Source organism: Candoia aspera, chromosome 1 (assembly GCF_035149785.1).
Source record: "Candoia aspera isolate rCanAsp1 chromosome 1, rCanAsp1.hap2, whole genome shotgun sequence".
Classification (NCBI taxonomy): Eukaryota; Metazoa; Chordata; class Lepidosauria; order Squamata; family Boidae; genus Candoia; species Candoia aspera.
In genome coordinates, this window is record NC_086153.1 from 207,251,141 (window position 1) to 207,270,822 (window position 19,682).

A 19,682-nucleotide genomic window follows, 5' to 3' on the forward strand; every position below is an offset into this window, starting at 1 on the left:
TCTACTTTAATAGCTACTCTCTAGGTTTTACGCAGGAGTCTTTCCCATTATCTATGACAAGATCTCTCCTTAATTGGAGAAGATGAGGACTGAACCAGGGAATCCACAAACAAGCATATACTGTATCACTGAACCATGGAGTGATCTTACATAGTTTTTAGCTGTTTAGAAACATCAAATGTAGAAATATTTTAATCAGAGGAAAAATGCATTAATAGGTAGGAAGTACATCGGTAGATAGGCAGACAGACAGACATTCCTATATTATCCATTAGGTTCCAGTAATACTTTTAATACTAGTAAATATGTTTTCTATTCTCAAATGTAAAAAATAAGGTATGGTTTAGACCATAATCCCTCTCTGGACAATAGGAGCATAAATAGCACGATACTTCCATAACAGCTGTTTTACTATTCCAATTTATAGTACATCTGCCTTCTTTGTGAATGTATTTAAGCTTATTTAATATATTCTGATATAAATTTGTACAAGCCTAGTCTAAGAAACAGAACTATCTGATAGCAAATGGAAATGTATGTTATCATGCAAGTTTGTACTCTCTTTGGATCAAGACAAAATAAATATCAAGAAATTTAATAATTCACTGATCCACATTCATTACTGCTTAATGCTGAAGGCTGTTTTAACATAGACAGTGCATTGATAAAAAGTGTTATTAATACTCCCAATTTCAAATTACAAAATTAAATATAAAATTGTAGCTCAAGGCCTTTAGAAGGGAGACATACATGTAAATGGATTGCATAATAACGTTTTGTACCTAAATATAAAATTCAATTAAACCCTTTCTAACATTTATTGTGTGTGTGTGTGTGTAAAAATCTACGTAGCTGTTGCTTGATCAATCTTCTGAAACATACATACATACATGTTGTTGTTTATTCATTTAGTTGCTTCCAACTCTTCGTGACTTTATGAACCAGCCCACGCCAGAGCTTCCTGTCGGTCAACACCCCCAGCTCCCCCAGGGACAAGTCCGTCACCTCTAGAATATCATCCATCCACCTTGCCCTTGGTCGGCCCCTCTTCCTTTTGCCCTCCACTCTCCCTAGCATCAGCATCTTCTCCAGGGTGTCCTGTCTTCTCATTATGTGGCCAAAGTATTTCAGTTTTGCCTTTAATATCATTCCCTCAAGTGAGCAGTCTGGCTTTATTTCCTGGAGTATGGACTGGTTTGACCTTCTTGCAGTCCAAGGCACTCTCAGAATTTTCCTCCAACACCGCAGTTCAAAAGCATCGATCTTCCTTCTCTCAGCCTTCCTTATGGTCCAGCTCTCGCAGCCATATGTTACTACAGGGAATACCATTGCTTTAACTATGCAGACCTTTGTTGTCAGTGTGATGTCTCTGCTCTTAACTATTTTATTGAGATTTGTCATTGCTCTTCTCCCAAGGATTAAGCGTCTTCTGATTTCCTGACTGCAGTCAGCATCTGCAGTAATCTTCACACCTAGAAATACAAAGTCTTTCACTGCTTCTACGTTTTCTCCCTCTATTTGCCAGTTATCAATCAAGCTGGTTGCCATAATCTTGGTTGTTTTGAGATTTAGCTGCAAGCCAGCTTTTGCACTTTCTTCTTTCACTTTCATCATAAGGCTCCTCAGTTCCTCTTTGCTTTCAGCCATCAAAGTGGTATCATCTGCATATCTGAGATTATTAATGTTTCTTCCAGCGATTTTAACTCCAGCCTTGGATTCCTCAAGCCCAGCATGTCGCATGATGTGTTCTACGTACAAGTTGAATAGGAAGGGTGGGAGTATACAGCCCTGCCGTACTCCTTGCCCAATCTTAAACCAGTCCGTTGTTCCGTTGTTCCGTGGTCTGTTCTTACTGTTGGTACTTGGTCGTTATACAGATTCTTCAGGAGGCATACAAGATGACTTGGTATCCCCATACCGCTAAGAACTTGCCACAATTTGTTATGGTCCACACAGTCAAAGGCTTTAGAATAGTCAATAAAACAGAAATAGATCTTTTTCTGAAACTCCCTGGCTTTTTCCATTATCCAGCGGATATTGGCAATTTGGTCCCTAGTTCCTCTGCCTTTTCTAAACCCAGCTTGTACATCTGGCAATTCTCGCTCCATGAATTGCTGAAGTCTACCTTGCAGGATCTTGAGCATTACCTTACTGGCATGTGAAATGAGTGCCACTGTTCGATAGTTTGAACATTCTTTGGTGTTTCCCTTTTTTGGTATGGGGATATAAGTTGATTTTTTCCACTCTGATGGCCATTCTTGTCTTTTCCAAATTTGCTGGCATATAGCATGCATTACCTTGACAGCATCATCTTGCAAGATTTTGAACAGTTCAGCTGGGATGCCGTTGTCTCCTGCTGCCTTGTTATTAGCAATGCTTCTTAAGGCCCTCACCTCACTCTTCAGGATGTCTGGCTCTAGCTCACTGACCACACCATCAAAGCTATCCCCGATATTGTTATCCTTCCTATACAGGCCTTCTGCATATTCTTGCCACCTTTTCTTGATCTCTTCTTCTTCTGTTAGGTCCTTGCCATCTTTGTTTTTGATCATACCCATTTTTGCCTGGAATTTACCTCCGATGTTTCTAATTTTCTGGAAGAGGTCTCTTGTCCTTCCTATTCTATTGTCTTCTTCCACTTCCATGCATTGCTTGTTTAAAAATAATTCCTTATCTCTTCTGGCTAACCTCTGGAATTTTGCATTTAATTGGGCATATCTCCTCCTATCGCTGTTGCCTTTTGCTTTCCTTCTTTCTTGGGCTACTTCTAGTGTCTCAGCAGACAGCCATTTTGCCTTCTTGGTTTTCTCTTTCTTTGGGATGTATTTTGTTGCCACCTCCTGAACAATGTTGCGGACTTCTGTCCATAGTTCTTCCGGGACCCTATCTACTAAGTCCAGTCCCTTAAATCTATTCTTCACCTCCACTGCATATTCCTTAGGAATATTAGTGAGCTCATATCTAGCTGATCTGTGGGTCTTCCCTAATCTCTTTAGTCTGATCCTAAATTGTGCAAGAAGAAGTTCGTGATCGGAACTACAGTCAGCTCCAGGTCTTGTTTTTACTGACTGTATAAATGTCCGCTATCTTTGGCTGCAAAGGACGTAATCAATCTGATTTCGGTGTTGTCCATCTGGTGAAGTCCATGTATAAAGCTGTCTCTTAGGTTGTTGGAAGAGAGTGTTTGTTATGCAGAGTGAGTTGTCTTGGCAAAATTCTATCAGCCTATGTCCTGCTTCATTTTGTTCTCCCAGGCCATGCTTACCTGTAATTCCAGGTGTCATTTGACTGCCTACCTTAGCATTCCAGTCTCCCATGATGAAAATAACATCTCTTTTAGGCGTGTTGTCCAATAGGTGCTGCAGGTCCTCACAGAACTGCTCTACTTCAGCTTCTTCAGCATCTGTGGTTGGGGTGTATATTTGGATCACTGTGATGTTAGATGGCTTGCCCTGAATTCGAATTGAGATCATTCTATCGTTTTTTGGATTGTATCCAAGCACTGCTTTAGCCACTTGACTATTAATTATGAAGGCTACTCCATTTCTTCTGTGGTCCTCTTGTCCACAGTAGTAGATCCGGTGGTCATTTGATGTGCAGTGGCCCATTCCAGTCCATTTCAGTTCACTGATGCCAAAAATGTCTATCTTTAATCTTGACATCTCACCAATAACCACATCCAATTTGCCCTGGCTCATAGATCTTACATTCCAGGTTTCAGTGGTGTGTTGATCCTTAGAACATCGGATTCGCCGTTCACCACCAGCACCGTTGGCCGCTAGCCGTCCTTTTGGCTTTGAGCTAGCTGCGTCATCACATCTGGGGCTAGTTGAACTCATCCTCTGTTCCTCCCCAGTAGCATTTTGACCGTCTTCCGACCTGGGGGTCTCATCTTCCGATGGTATACCGACATATCTCTGGTTGTCCTGATTCATTTAGTTTTCATGGCAAGAATACTGGGGTGGGTTGCCATTACCTTCCCCAGGGATTGCATTTAGTCTGACCTCTCTGTCATGACCTTCCCGTCTTGGGTGGCCCTTCACGGTTTAGTTCATGGCATCACTGAGGTGCTCAAGCTCCAGCACCACGACAAGGTAACGATCCTTTGCTGAAGACATACATTCATATATATAGCATAATCTTCTGATTATGAAGAATACATGATGCTTTTTCGAATTCTAAGCACATTGACCATTAAATAAAATTGGTTGGCCTTGGTAGAGTTTATATTTAAAAAGCCATGCTCAAAATTATTCTGCAAAATAAAATCTCTGCAAAGCAAAAAGTCATGCTCTGAAGAAGGATCAGTTGTTTTCCCTCTTCTTCTTGAGCAGTACAAACAAGTTTAAGCTTCACTTGGTATATGCACCTATCTGTTCAATTCTCAGGATACTGACATTAACCTGAGGATCCTCTCTCTAGGATTTCACACAAAGGTAAAGTTAAAAGTTTGCAGTTTTTTATAAGATTTGGATGCACTCTGGCATTTCATAATTCCAGTTACATGGAAAAATTACCCCCAAAGTATAAATGCTAAGTTAAAGCCATAGCGGTGTAGTTGTAGTAATGCTTGTTTTAATTTCAAAGAGTTTCAGAGCAGAATATGGAAAATAAAATACTATCTATTAGTTTGCCTCTGAAGCCTACCTTACATGCACAATCTTACTTGTTTTCCAGGGTTTTCATGATAATCTGAATACCAGAATTCAAGATATAGTCCATGTAAAATGACCCTAGTACATCCTGAAATATATTACTATTTCGTCTGCTTTGTATATTTCAGAATTGCTATAGAGTGAGGTGTAGGGGAATCACAAATGCTGTCCCCTCATATCTCTGTAGTCCCCTTGTGAACTCATTGATTTGTTCTTTGAACCAGAAAATGTTCAAAATAATATAAATCTGTGATCTCGCTTGTACATCTCTGAGAAATGAAGGAATGGAGGATAAGGAACAAGAAAAATGAGTTGCTTGCATTTCCTTCTCCTCTCCCCATTCTCATCTCCAAAAGGTGCTCATTCAGTGTTGATATCTGTGGTCTTACGACAAAGTATCACATTATATTTTGATCATATTGGCACTTTTTACAGGAATAAACCCCAAAGAAATACATGGAATTGACTGTTTTTGATTTGTCAGTTACACATGTTCTCTGATAAGGATTTTCTGTTCTCTTCCATTTCATAATATCAGACAGTAGAATCTCAAATTGCTCTCGGCATTTGACCGCACTGCTATCTTAGCTACTATACCATTATTGCCATATCCTTGCAGCCCACTATAGGGAGAGAGCGACTGCATACCAGCCTGTGGAAAAGTCAATAGACCCTAGCTGTCACTTGAAAATGAAACTTTTCAGTGATGTGGGCCTGCATCTCATGTTGGATTCTCCACTCTTCCTTGTAATGTTTAGTATTATTATCTTCTCTGTGATATCAAAATGTTGGTTTCTATATTCTCATTTACAAATTTCAGTGGAATGAAGAGACAGTAGGAAATAAATATCTAATATGATGCCACCACAGTATTGTAACTAAATATTTCTAAATGTTATAGGAAGAATATGATTCTGTAGCAGTCCAGTGTCATTTATATATTCAGATTCAGGTGGCAACCAAAAGATATCTAGTTTGATCCAAACATGTCCCTCCATGAATGGGAAGATACTTTCTGTTTGTAGAGGCTTCTCTTTGGAGGAATTCAGTCCTCCTTCTTGTAACCTTCAATGCCACTTTCCAGATTATTTGGAAGAATCTCTCAATCTTCTGAAACAGCCATAAAGGCTGCTGCTGGGGACTGCAGTCAGAAAGGGAAATTAAAATTTTAAAAAATGCTGCCATTCCATCTTCAATATCATTATTGTGATACGTTTATGGAGCACTGGCATTCAATGCAATGTACAAATACACTTGTATAGTTTTCACATGAAACATACTCTTTAGGATATGGTTCCACATTTTGATAAAAGTTGCAACTGTGAATCAGTGAAGCCATTTAATGCTTATAAAGATAGGTAGCAAGTAACATGTGATAAGAATATAAGACCACCAAAAAAAGAAGAGTGGAAACAATGTTTTTATATGAAATGTTTGGCTGCTTCACAGGGAGAATTGCTTGATGGAACACCAGATTACATGTCAGGTCTTGATGACATGACAGACTCTGACTCCTGCCTGTCCCGAAAGAAGATCAAGAAGACAGAAAGTGGCATGTACGCATGTGACTTATGTGACAAGACATTCCAGAAAAGCAGTTCCCTTCTGCGACACAAATATGAGCACACAGGTATGGATGATTGCAGTATATAGAGATAAGACATAATGGTATAGGTCTGCAGTATAAAATGAAGCTAAGGCACTGAACAAAATTATGCTCATTGCTTATTGAAGTTCTCCATTTCCTTCCCTTGTTCAGTTCTTTAAAATGTGTTTTTGAGCAGGTTAAAGCTCATAGAAATAATTTTAAGAAATGAACAAACTAGAAAAATGAATCCATTGGCTAGGATACCCTGTGTAACTTCAAAATGGGCAGAAAGCTAAATGAATGCCTATGTGAAGAAATAGCTAGTAAGAATTTAGCCAGTGATTACTAAATTCTTATTAGGCATCAGTGTTCAAGAAAATGATTATTCATGGGTGTATAGATCATGAAACGTATTCTTTCTAAATAAATAGAAAGGTGTGCATTAACACACACAGGAGAACTAAACTTTCAGAGTCAAGAGGGACTTCTGTTTTAGCAGGGATTTTTTTTTTTGGCTTCTATACCACTTCTCTCATATCAGTCTTATAAAAATATGTTGTAAGTATAGTTGTTATCTTCTATGGAGCAATTCCTCACAACATGACTGCTCTAAGGAGGTTTTCTTAAAATTGCTGCTGCTAGGCTCTGTACACTTAGCTACTGCACAGAGCCAGATTACATGATACACACATGATACCAACATCATGAAAAGAAGGTCTGATTATGAAACATTGTGAAAAAAATAAGGGTATTATATTCATCTTTGGTGAAAAGCTGGAAGTTATTATGGAATATCAATCTAAAAATAAAGTATAATAATTTTGCCTTCAAAAAGTACACCTATAGATATAGACAAAAGTCCCAGACCTTACATTAAATAAATTCAGAAATATTTAGTATTCTGGCCTCCATCTTATATTACAGATCTGAAAGAAAATTAAACATGAATTTGGACCTTGAGGATTATCCGGTGATTAGTAATTTAGGATTAGTAAACTAGAGAAAGATGATTGACATTGGAATCTCCTTTTTAAATATATGATAAATATATTATTTTAATGAAAAGATAGATAGAAAAACAGACAATTTTCACTCTTGGGACTCTTTTTCTTCTGTTCCAGAACACTTATTTAACTTACAACAGCTTTCCTCAACCTGGTTTCCTCCAGAAATGTTAGGACTACAAATTTCAGAATTCTCAGCCAACATGAGCAAACATTGGGATTTCTGGGTGATTTAATCTCATTTCATCTGAGAAATCAGTTGGATAAAGATGTCTTAAACAAAGGAGCACATATTCCTGAAATGCTGAGAGAATGTTTCACAGTAATGGTGTTTATTATCCTGTCTGTAATAAAGAAGTTTGAAAGGAGAAGAATCATGACATTCTATATTTTAGATATGAAGAAAACATTTAAAAATATATTTTTATGCTTTACAATATATACTCTCCTGTTCATTAAACAAAAAATCAGGATAAATTGCTCCTGAATAAAAGTTAGATATGATTTTCAAATAATTGAAAATCTATTCCTCTAAACAATGTTTTGCTTTATCTTTTAAAAGCCTGCATCTACAAATATCCCCCCGGTCTTTCCTGCATTACCTACTAACATAGAATGAATTTCCATCCGAGGATACGCTCCAGCAAATGTTACTCTTGTAATGCCTTTCCCTGCTGTACTGGAGCTTAGAAGGTGGTGGCCCTCAATCTGGACTCTTGCTTATTAACTTTAATTCACCATCAGGGTCAGCAGTTCCTCCAAACTCATCTATTAATGCCATTCCTCCACTGTTGACAGCTTATCACCTTAGGGACTACTGCTCTTGAATAGTTAGCTGTAAAGCGTATCAATGCTGGGCTCTGAAAACTCATAAATACTGATTCATTGATTTGCATGAACACTCGAACAGTGACAAATGGCTGATTGACAGCTGATCATCAAGCATAACTCAGATATGGGATAGACATCTTATTGTTCTTTCAACAACCCAGTAGTATGGGAAATGAAAAAGTGGGTCCACAGTTCAAGGCAATTACATTGGCTTGGGGTTCACCAAAATTAAAGCTATATTTTTCCTCAGCAAACGTTAAAAATGGAGCAGATATTCATTCTTAAAAACATTCCACCTGTACCTGGGAGGCCTGATTATGTCACAGCTTCCTGATATGCTTTCATGTATGTTTAGGGATATGCAGCTTTTGGTCACACCATATGTATTTGCCATGGAGAATATCAGTGTAGCATTAATAAATGGATGCAGGACATGATAGTATGGGGTTACTCTAATTCTGTCCTTTCAATGTAACTATTGCATATGGCTGTGAAAATCTACTCTTGTTGATCTTGTTAATGCCAAACAAGAATAGGAAAAACTGCCAAAAATGCATCATATTAAAATCACATTAATTGCTACTAAATTAATTCAATTATTGAAACTTTGTTGCCTCTGTGTAGCTTCTCTGTTTTAAGAAAATCAGTGCTTATCTGCAAATCTTTATAAATTGACAGATAAACTCTGTTTTACTATAATATCATTGCAATATTGTATGTGCCTCATTCCCTAACCTATTTAAACTAGATCTTAAGAAGATGATTAAAATGTTTATGGGATTAAGGAAAATTCAAGATGCATTTTGGACTACATTGTGTGGGTCATTTATATGTATACAGATATAAACTTTCCTTACAAATATTATTGAGATGGAAACATGTATCTGATTGTATGATATGTGGTAAATTTTGGAAGCTTTATAGTCCTGCACCTACCTTCTCCCAAATGATGTTATTACAACTAAGCAAATATTATTTACTATACTGCCACTGCTACCCCAAAGCTTTAATGTTAAAGCTGACCTAGTTATATATTGGGATAGAGTTAAATCCTGTCAAATTGTTCAAACATCAGATCCATAGATATTGGCTAAAGTACAAGAGGCTGATGATTTGACAGGCCAAATTCCATTACATCATTCTGATTTGCAAAAAGATTGTGCAGGAAAAGAAAGTATATATTCAGATTTTCAGCTAACAAGAAAGGATTTCAAGGCTGGGAGGATATAATGCCTCTATATTCAAAGGTATTGCTTATTTTTTTCTCCCTGTCTTTTCTATGGGATAAAAGGCAACAATGTCATTGAGTTGAACTCTAGAAGAAGAATAAACCCTATCAAAAAAATGGGTTTCATGTTGGCTAGGAAATTCTGGAAGGTGAAGTTCACATATCTTGGACGTTTGTCACAGAAAGAAGGGGCAGGAGATTTGGATTTGAGTTCCTTTCAGTTTTGTATAAATTTCTTGAAACACAAGCAGTACTGTATGCATGTTTGGAGCCTAACCAGGAGAGAGTTAAAAGTGGAGGAGAGGATACTTCCAACTCAGTTCTAGTTTTAATGTGTTGAGGAGAAAGGTCTGGACTTTTGTCAGGGTTCCCATAACATGGTGGTATCGCTTCAGTTGAAGAATCCTCTTCAATTTTGAGTCTCACTTGAATAGGCTGCATACCTGCTTAGCCTACAGACTTCATCCATCCGGGAGCTGCAGGAAATACTTTTATCCTAAATTCTACAAAGGAAGTGAAAAGAGATTTGGTCAAACAAACAGCCCAGTCCTGCTATGCCTATTCAAAAACAAACCCCTCGGATGCAATGGGTGCTTTTTTTGAGATAAGGGAATGGGATTGCAGCCAGAAGTAATTTAATGGACATTTCTGTATTAAATCTCTTACAGTAATGGTAGCAGCATAGAGAGAGTAGTAGCAGAAGCAACACTCAGTTCTTTTCACTATATTAGGAGGAAGACTGCAAACCAACATTAGCTGTTCTTGATATTCTACTATGTACCTTATGTAGTTATCCATCTGAAGTTTACTTCAAGAGAATGTAAAGGCCACTTGTCTTTTTCTTCTTCTTTGGCCTCCTTTGTAAATGTTAAATGAATTGCAAATTAAACTGATAAAGTTATAGAAAAAGCCAGCACAATGGAATGGCTGTCTCATCTAGTAATATATATGCGAAATTTCAATCTGTGTTCAGGGCAAGACTCCCTGAACTGCAATTAACCTTTACTTTCCGTGTCTGAATAATTATCCTTTCTTCATCTTTTCTGGGGGGGCATTTAGTGACTTTTTTTCCTGGTCTTTCCAGAGTAACACAAATAACAAACTTAGCTTAATGAGCCCAAAATGTTGATCTCTCTGAAGATGCAGTTTTTTCTTTGACAGCTAGTTGTACAAGAATATTCTTGAGGCTTTGCCATATTACAGTATTTACTGAGTTGAAGTAAAAGCACTAAAATAATTTTCTGAGTTATCATTAAGCATTTTTATGATTATTATTTATTCCTTGTAAATTGCCCTGCATGGAATTGCTTTACTAAGTCATGGTTCTGGAGGGTCCCTTACTCTAGTTTAATTATTTATTTTAGTAAAATTTATATGCTGCCTCAGTCACAGACTCTGGGCAGCTCACAATTATGTAAATTATGGATCAATGGTCAATAAAAAAAAATTCATCATCTTCAGTAAAATCACAAAACTAAAAATCAACTCTAGGATCAATAGCCAGTTATATCCATTACTCATATGTTTGGAGGCTTCAAGTCAAAGAGGCTTTGCTCTTCTGAGCTGACACGCTTCTATAAAAATCACCATTATCATTATTCTTATGATTTATAATTTCCAAGTTTCATACCATGGGGCAAACAATCTAAATCCTATATACTTAGGATCCAGTCTTCAATGTCTCCATTGTCACTGGCATGCCAAGACTATGAACCTATATGAGCCAGGAAGAAGACCCACAACAGTATTTGACATGATTGAGCAAATGTCAGATCATGGACATGAAGTCCTACTGAGTGTGAGGATCCTTCCTTCCTTCCTTCCGTCCTTCCGTCCTTCCTTGTTGTTTTACTACTTTGGTAATGGTGGGCACATGCTAAAGTGAAGCATGACCAGTGTTGAAACCACTCATCATCTTGTTTCATGAGTTATGCCTTTAGGCTGCATTATATTATGGCCCAGAGGTATTCTAACCCTGGCTGAAGCTTTGCAATTTTAATAAACATTTTAATATGCATCTAAAAATGAAAAAGGGTCACTTTGGCAAGATGGGCAGTGAAGAAATATGAGGAAGAAATAAATAAACAAACAGACAAGCAAGCAAACATGGCCCATTAGTATCTAATTATCTTAACTGGAAGAGGTGAGCTTTATAGGTTGACATTGGATTGGCACCTCAGTACCTAGGAGCAGGCCCACAATGGAAAGGTATATGACAGGTTACATATTGTCTTGTTTTGAATATAAAGTTTCCATTTCCACGGAGGGCAAAAAATACCAGGAGAGAAGAAAGCAGGAAAGAGAAGTTCACCTGGGTTCGCAAGATTTCAATTTTTGTTAGGTCAAAAGATACTTATTTAGAGCCACTTTTTATCATAGCTGTTGGTAGCAGTCAAGGAATCCAGATAATCAACTGGAGCCTGAACAGAGACTTTATGACCTTGATGTCATTACTTTTTTGCTTAGAGGTCTTGCACCTAAGTGTAAGAAAGTTACTCAGCTATGAAAATATTTTTATTAGCTGTTCTATTCACAGATATCTACATAAGTAACATGTAACAACCAAGTGGCCTGTAACTGAATCATTAAGCAGCTTTTCACTTACAAAAGCAGCTCTGACAGGTCACCTAGGGCAATTCCTATTTATCATAAGCAACTTTGAGAATACAGTAGTTATTTTCAGGAAAGTAGGCAGGATATTAGCCTAGTAGATTCCAGGACATATAATTCTGGACTTAAGTCATAGAGATCGATTTTCTGCTCTGTCATGTAACTCACAGGGTGAACTTGAGCCAGTTGCTTTATTTTAGGCTAGTGAACCTTATTCAGCTGATATGAGAACAGACTGGAGAACAGCATGTCATGAGCATGATGCTGAGATCTAGTACTAGTCAGGAACAGATGAATAGTCACGTAGGTATCCATTAACAAAAGTAGAGAAGAAATTACCTGGAAAAGCTGCATCTACTAGGCGGTTATTATCTGTAAACATTTAAGGAAGGGGAGAGAAGAAAGAGAAACAGAAGCTTTAAGATCAGTGGCATGTCTTAGTCCTGTTTTCTACAAATTTCCTGCAGAATGAAGGGATTCTTGTTTATAGAACTCCAATGACTCATAGAGCTTCAAACTTTCCAGGTAGTTCATTTAGTGCTAATTTTTCATATGTAAAGTTAATAATATGTATATTTTTAAGCCATGCATTTGGATTCTGAGGCCTTGTTACCTTGTTTCATGATATACTCCATTTTGTTTTTAAGTGGATCTCCGTGGCTGCATTTTTAAATTATTATTATAAAACATACAGTGGAAAGATTTTTTTAAAGGAACATTCATGCTGATACAAGTTGTACTTTTATTTTCACATTGATTAAATAAAATATTGTTCTTCAGCTTTCATAGCAAATCAGCTTTCTTTTGCTGTCGTTCTAAATTCTCATCTCATGGGTTTTCCTTCTTTGGAGTTTGATTCATAAAACATCATAAGTTGTTTGGAGATAATTTTCTGTCACTGGATTCAGATATGAGGACTTCTTTTTATACTTCAATAATATATAATTTCTTGAAATAAATTTAAAGCTGATGAAATTTACACCAGAAAGGGAGGTCTCTCTTCTTATTAACAATAGAGAATAAGTGTGGTATTTGCAATTATGCCAAGCTGCATTTATAACGCACCTTTAACCGCCTCACTTCACTCTGCCATTAAACCATTCCCACTGGGACGCCTTCTAACATCCAAACCCCTAAGTAGTTTCAATCAGCTGCCTTTAGAAAATCAAACCCTTGGCCAGATGATTCCTAATGTACCTTCAACATCTGGGATTTCTCTACAAGCCCATTGTTCACTTCCCAAAACTGCTCATGATTATATTGTTGAAATCAGGAAATATATACCTTTTTAAAGCACACACATGTCCGTGTCTATATTTGTGGCTTTATAGGTTACTGTACTTGACAATGAAAATATTATTTTTGGATGGCTTTTTTTATGATTAGATATAATTATTTCTCATTGCACATCTTACATGAGGATATGGGATCCAAGATCCGGCTCATCTGATGGTGTGCCGATTATTGCCGGAGCCTTGTACTGTCAATGAACTACAGCAAGCTAATGATAAAGCTGTGGTGGTGGCTACATTTTGGCAGAGCAAAGTTTGATCTGGACACGAAATAAATAAAAATGAGGCTTTGGGATAAAAATCAATATATACCCATAATCGCTATTTGTGAAAGTTGTCTTTAAACATTAATATGTTTAATTTTATTATATGTTGTCTTTAAACATATAATAATAATTTCCTATTTATGGTTTTGATAAAATTATACAACAGATGCAACAATAACATAACTTTGATTCCATGAAATAATGAGTTTTAAAAGAGGATAGAGAAGGTAAATAAGGTGATTTCTTAACTAAGTGTCAGCACTAGGTCCCAACAAAAATTCCTGAACAATACAAAACTTTATCAAAATGTCTAATGACTCATATAGCAAAAAGATTTTAGTCAAGAACCATATATGTATATCTAGATCTATATATGTACTTCAGTAGTATTGAAATTATCTTAAATAAAGCTTAAAATTTGCCCCTTCTTAATTTCATCCAGATCTTTTCAAAGGGATCTCCATCATAGAGCAGATTGTCCAAACATCCAATGAGAAGAGGGCTGGATTTTGTTTGATGACCAGAAAAACAAAGAAGGATAAAATAGCAGAATAGTGTTTTTGTATGAAAAGTCTCCTGCTGAACTGAATAAAGAATAAATAAATCTCTCTGGGGCAAAAAAGTGGAGGCATCAAAAACTAAAAATGTTGAATGATCTATCTTTTATCACAGAGAATAGGTTAAATTGAGACATAATAAAACATAAAATACTGCAATTTATTGCCATTCTAGCTTTGCCTATGCTTGAACATGCCAACAGTAGAACAAGATACCTAGATAGATGGTGGAATCTTTCAGTTTTACAAGGTACTGTATCTTGGATTCAGGAGCATGGGCTAATGAGACCCTTTCAAACTTCATTTTTCTGTGGCTATGAGTATACCACTGACCTGAAAACCATCCATTCTTCCTCAACATTCAACTCTTCATCTGATTTATTTTATGTTAGGAGCACATATGTCCCTGACGGCATTTTTTCCTTGTCTGCCTTTTCAAATCTTCCCTCCCTCGTCATCCAGCATTTATGTCCATATGTTTTCAAAGAAATGAGGAGGATTATCCTTTTTTAAGTAACATTTTATTTCTTGTTCAAATTTTAAATAACTGGTTCTTTCTCTCTTTCTCCTTCATCTTAGGAAGTCGTACCTAAGGTCAGTTAATATGGCTGGTTTTCCTGCTGTCTATGGAATGAAAGCTATTCTTCCTATCACATTCCATCAGTTGCCATTTCAACAAAAATGAGATAATAATCCATTCTGCTGCCAAGATGTTGAGGGTGCAGCTGGCATGAAATTCACATGGAACGGAAATTTGGAATTATATGCTTCACATGAGTCTGATTGTTTGATTGTAATTTCATGCCTTCATAAGGAACATTGGAAACATTCCAAAGTAGCAAGCTTTTGAGTTAATCAGAACGCTTCTTCAGTCTAGTTGCTAAGGAAGTAAAAAACAAAACAAAAAGGGAGACTAGCCTGGCCACTTACTGCTATTAGAAAATGGATCATGAGAGCCAGTTTGGTCTAGTGGTTAAGGCAACGGGCTAAAAACCAGGAGACTGAGGTTCTAGTCCCGCCTTAGGCATGAAAGCCGGCTGGGTGACCTCGGGCCAGTCAGTCTCTCTCAGCCCAACTCACCTCACAGGATTGCTATTGTGGGGAAAAAAGGAGGAGGAAGGAGCATTAGGTATGTTCCCCAGCTTGAGTTATTTATAAAAAAAATAATAAAGGCAGGATAGGAAAAAAAAATATTATTTTTTTTAAAAAATCAGAGGGCAAAACCTCACTTATTAGATGGCTTACTACCCTACACATTTAACAGTTTTTTTCTTCACAACTTGCTAACAACTGACTAAAAACAATATAAAATGGATGGAGGAATATAAAAATATACAGCACAACCAAAACTTAATTCAGGTAAAACTACCACATTAATATAATACCAGTTTGCTTTTGCTCTAAAGAACTTCCTGGGCCACCAAGGCCTTACTATTCATTAAACAACAAACAAAAGCAACTCAAGGTATAGGTGGCAAAGACAGTTCCTGATTCCAATTTTATATCGGCTTTCACTATATTATCAGGGTGTCAGCAAGTCACAATTGTCATCCTCATGCCCAGATGGGTAGTGTTAAACAGAGCGTTCCCTAATTAGGCATCTTCCAGACTTCCCAGCTAGCTTGGCTAGATATTTATGCTGGCAGAGAAATTCTGGAGTTGTATTCCCCACTCATTCAGATGGTATCAGGCTGGCATAGCTGGCATAACTCATGCCTACCTGATAGGATGTTATGCCCTTAAAATGTGCTGTAAACTATGAAATATTACTGTTGTTACAATTCTAGAGAATGAATACGTTCCAGAGATGAGGTAGTTTCCTCTTGCTCACAAGTATGTCCTGCTACACTGGTATGAATCTACAGATAATATGCATGTTGTGTCACAGCTGCATTAGTAAACCACAACACATAGGTAATAATTGTTTAAATATTAAGGGTTTACTCAAATATGGCTCATAAGTGGTCATTTAGGAATTTTGCTAAATGACCACTTTGCTATAAGGGCAGTTTTAAAAGCGTACACCTTTCAGAAATAGATTTGATCCTGCACTTAGAGATACTTATTTCCATTTACTTTCTTATGACCTGCTTTTGCCCTGCTTTATACTCTGACACAGGATCTATTGTCATTATTAGTCATGGGATGTGTTACCTAGCAAGCGTCTATGGTAGCTCTGTATTGAGACAGTCATATAAAACTGTTAGCACACCCTGGATTTAGCCCAGATTTTGTAGGGGAGAGAGTTGGCCTGCCATTACTAACTCATGTTTAGGGTGGTTCTTGCTGTCATGCCAGAGCCAAAGCCAGCACATTCCAGTTGCATGACAATGAATGTCATGACCACCCTGCCATGGACCGATTGTTATAAGCAAGAGGAGATGGTGCTTTTCCCTCCCTCCCTCCTTCCCTTCCCAGCCTGAAGCTAGGCATCTGTGTGTACATTCCCATGGAGAAGGAGGTAATCCTTCTTACTGAGTATCCTATCAGACTATGAATATGTACAAGTAAGCTGTGTATAAGCACAAATTGTGCTGTATGTGTGCTGAGAATTACAATGTATACCTGGTATAGTTTATGTTTACATGTACTGGAGCCAATAAGGGCAGTATGTCCAGTCTGTTCACATACTAAAGATGTGGAGTTACCAAGTGTGATCATGATCACCCATGTGCTCAGAAGAGCCTGTTGGAGGTGGTCAGAAGGTTTGGTTCTAAGGGAGAGCTAACAGGAATAGGAAACAGTAGGATGAGAGCAGTGTATGTTGTAAGGACCTTTCCATTGAGATAATGGTCTGAGAAAATTAACATAGGATGCTAGGTTTGGACACTGGAAAAGTGTAAAGAGGACGGGGAATAAACCAGGAGAACTAGTCCAGAAAATAATAATCATAGTTTGAGAGAAAGTAATAATAAGGTTGGAGTTCTTATGAATAGCTGAAGAGCTACTGGCTGACGGGGAAACCAACTGTTTATTAGTTGCTCTAGAAAAAAGAGGCCCACATGTATATAAAGACCTTGACTGTTTGTCTGGTGTTAATCCCTGTTTATCTGGGTATTGGCTGCTTTAGGAGATGTGTTCTGGCCTTTTTGTTTCATTCTTAGCTTTTTGTTATCTCTATTGAATGGTGTGTAAATATGGTTTATTTCTATGTGTCGATGGCTGATTTGTCTGAATGCCAAGCTTCCAGAAATTCCCTAGTGTTTTTGCATTTGGCTAGGATTTATATATATATATATATATATATATATATATATATATATATATATATATATATTTCAAATTTCTATCACCACCCATCTCTCCCGAAATGGGGACTGTGGGATGCTCACAGTTTCCCAGATGAAATTGTGGTTGAGTCTGTCCATGTGTTGTGAGACCAAGCCATATTTACACACCATTCAAAAGAGACAACACAAAGCTAAGATGGAAACAAAAAGACCAGAACACATCTCCTCCAGCAGCCAACACCCAGGGATTAACACCAGACAAACAGTCAAGCAGAAAACAACAGCCTAACCAAGGAACTACCAAGGAGAAAACCATACCCCCACCAATGCAGGGAGCAAACCCCACACACCCTTGCACTGATGGTGTTACCTAGTTGGGTAATGAAACATCTGCAAGCAAACCACCAAGCTCAGAGAGCACCAAGGACTCCACAGGTCAACCCTGAGCTACATGTATTCTCTCCTCAGGGAACCTCTCAGTTTGCTTAAGTTTAGGAATTTTAGCCAATTACCTTCAGCAATTATAGCATTAGTGTAAGACTAACTACTTTAGAATACTGTTTGATTTCTCTTTATAATGTTTTATTTCATTAGTATAGTGATTTAGACATTCCAGTGCATGCACAACACAAACTGGATAGCTGCTTCAGTTGTTACCTCAGGTATTGCTGAGTTTTGTCCAGTCCCTTCATACTGACAAGCAACTTGATGGAAGGAGGGGTCAGTTCTGTTTTGGAATGATACTTTTAGTTAAGGAAGATGACAAAAGCATTCCCCAGCTATTTGTGGGTGTGACTCAAACAGATATGTTTGGACTTGGTACTGGTGTCAAGTTTCAGATCTTAGATTTGAAACTGCTTGAAATACCTGGCAAAACATGGTGTCTTGCAGTTGAAGAGAATGTCAGCATTCAGGCAATGCTTGACTATTCACAGAAAGTTTCTGCCAGAATTACTGTATGGGAGCAGTTATGTCCATATAACATACTTCAGTAGTTTCTGATAGTGAATTAAGTATTTCAATCTCTGAAATTAGTGAGATTTTTGTTTTTAAAAAAGGGAGGCACTCCCACATTGACTTCTCAGCAGCGTAGTCCCTTCTCTCTTCATATTCAGTTGCTGTACATGTGATGTATGTATGAGGCAATAATTCTTCCATTACATAATTCTAACTTGCTCCATCTCATATCCTTATAATAATTTTGTAACAGTTTGAGTTCATCCATTCTGAGAAATTATAACAGAGTTTAAAAGAACCTGTAGCATCATTAGGATTATCTAGTCTAATGTCCCTCAGAACCTGAAACAATAAAGACAGTTAATTAACACCTTGAGATTGTCACAGTACTGCAAAAAGTATTCCATGGTCATCAAAAGCCAATGTCAATCAATTTGAGAGTGTAGCTTTGTCCAAAGAGAAGTCACAGCCTGACCACAAAACTTTCTGTACTATCAGCTCATTTGGCATAGAAATCTCTGCTTATGTTCTCCTTGACATGAAGAAAGCCCTGTCAGCATTTTGTGGCACCTCACTGAAATAAGTTTGGATGGCTGCTTTAGTGAAAAGAGTGTATCTCATCAGTGGAAGAGAATATTCACCCAAGGCTGCTGGGGTGAAACCACAGTCAGTTAGTTGGGGGATTTGTTATTTATAGAAATACATCACATCCATGTTTTGGATCACCCTCACTGCTTTGACAAAGATTCTTACGCATCAAACACATACCACTCTTCCTACCATTTTTTCCAACAAACATGTCCATTAGCAAAAAGCTGAGCACAAGCTGAACTGAAAACTGAAAATTTTGAATGAAAATCGCTATAGTTAAATTGGAAAGATCCCAAGCACAGTCACAAAAAATATTTCTATTTAGATGAGAAATCTTAAGTGCAACCTGGTGCTATCCATACGATTCTTTTTTCTGACTTGTTACTGTGAGCTGGTTTCAGTTTGGGGGTGGTGGCATTGATTTTGTTCTTCCAACTACCTTTTCTCATGGGTGTCCAGGGAAGCAAATGATGATATGTGCATAATGTCATCATACACATGCTGCAACGTGTGTGTTTGTGTGAGTTATGGCACAAGCAATCAATTATAGCATTTGCATGATGATGTCATCACAGATATATCAGCATTTTGACATAATTGCAGTTTCTTATGCTAGTGCCTTTCCTTCCTCAAACACGTGATCAGCAAAGGTTTAATCATTATTACTATTAAATTTATAATGGCTAAGCACCCATAACTCTGGATATTCTGTGCATATTCTCTTCAAGTACAATCAATCACAAACAGAAATATGAGTTTTAATTCACTGAAAAAATTAGTACTACTCTCAAAAATGCTCAAACTGCATTTGCTTTTCCCACCCAACAACACTGTAAAATCTTGATTTGGAAAGTAATTAGAATTATTTAAAAT

The 19,682-nt window shown here is 37.3% G+C and overlaps 1 protein-coding gene across 4 annotated transcripts in view; it reads left to right on the plus strand.

Annotated features, from left to right (window-relative positions):
* Nucleotides 1-19,682, plus strand: part of ZEB2 (zinc finger E-box binding homeobox 2) — a 165,819-nt gene that overhangs the window by 142,382 nt on the left and 3,755 nt on the right. For 3 of the 4 annotated variants that reach the window (XM_063318389.1, XM_063318388.1, XM_063318390.1), the window contains exon 9: nucleotides 6,105-6,285. In XM_063318389.1, coding sequence (XP_063174459.1) covers nucleotides 6,105-6,285 — 181 coding nt within the window. Of the gene's footprint in view, nucleotides 1-6,104; nucleotides 6,286-7,364; nucleotides 7,601-19,682 lie in introns of those variants that run through there. The other variant, XM_063318391.1, reaches the window with a different exon arrangement.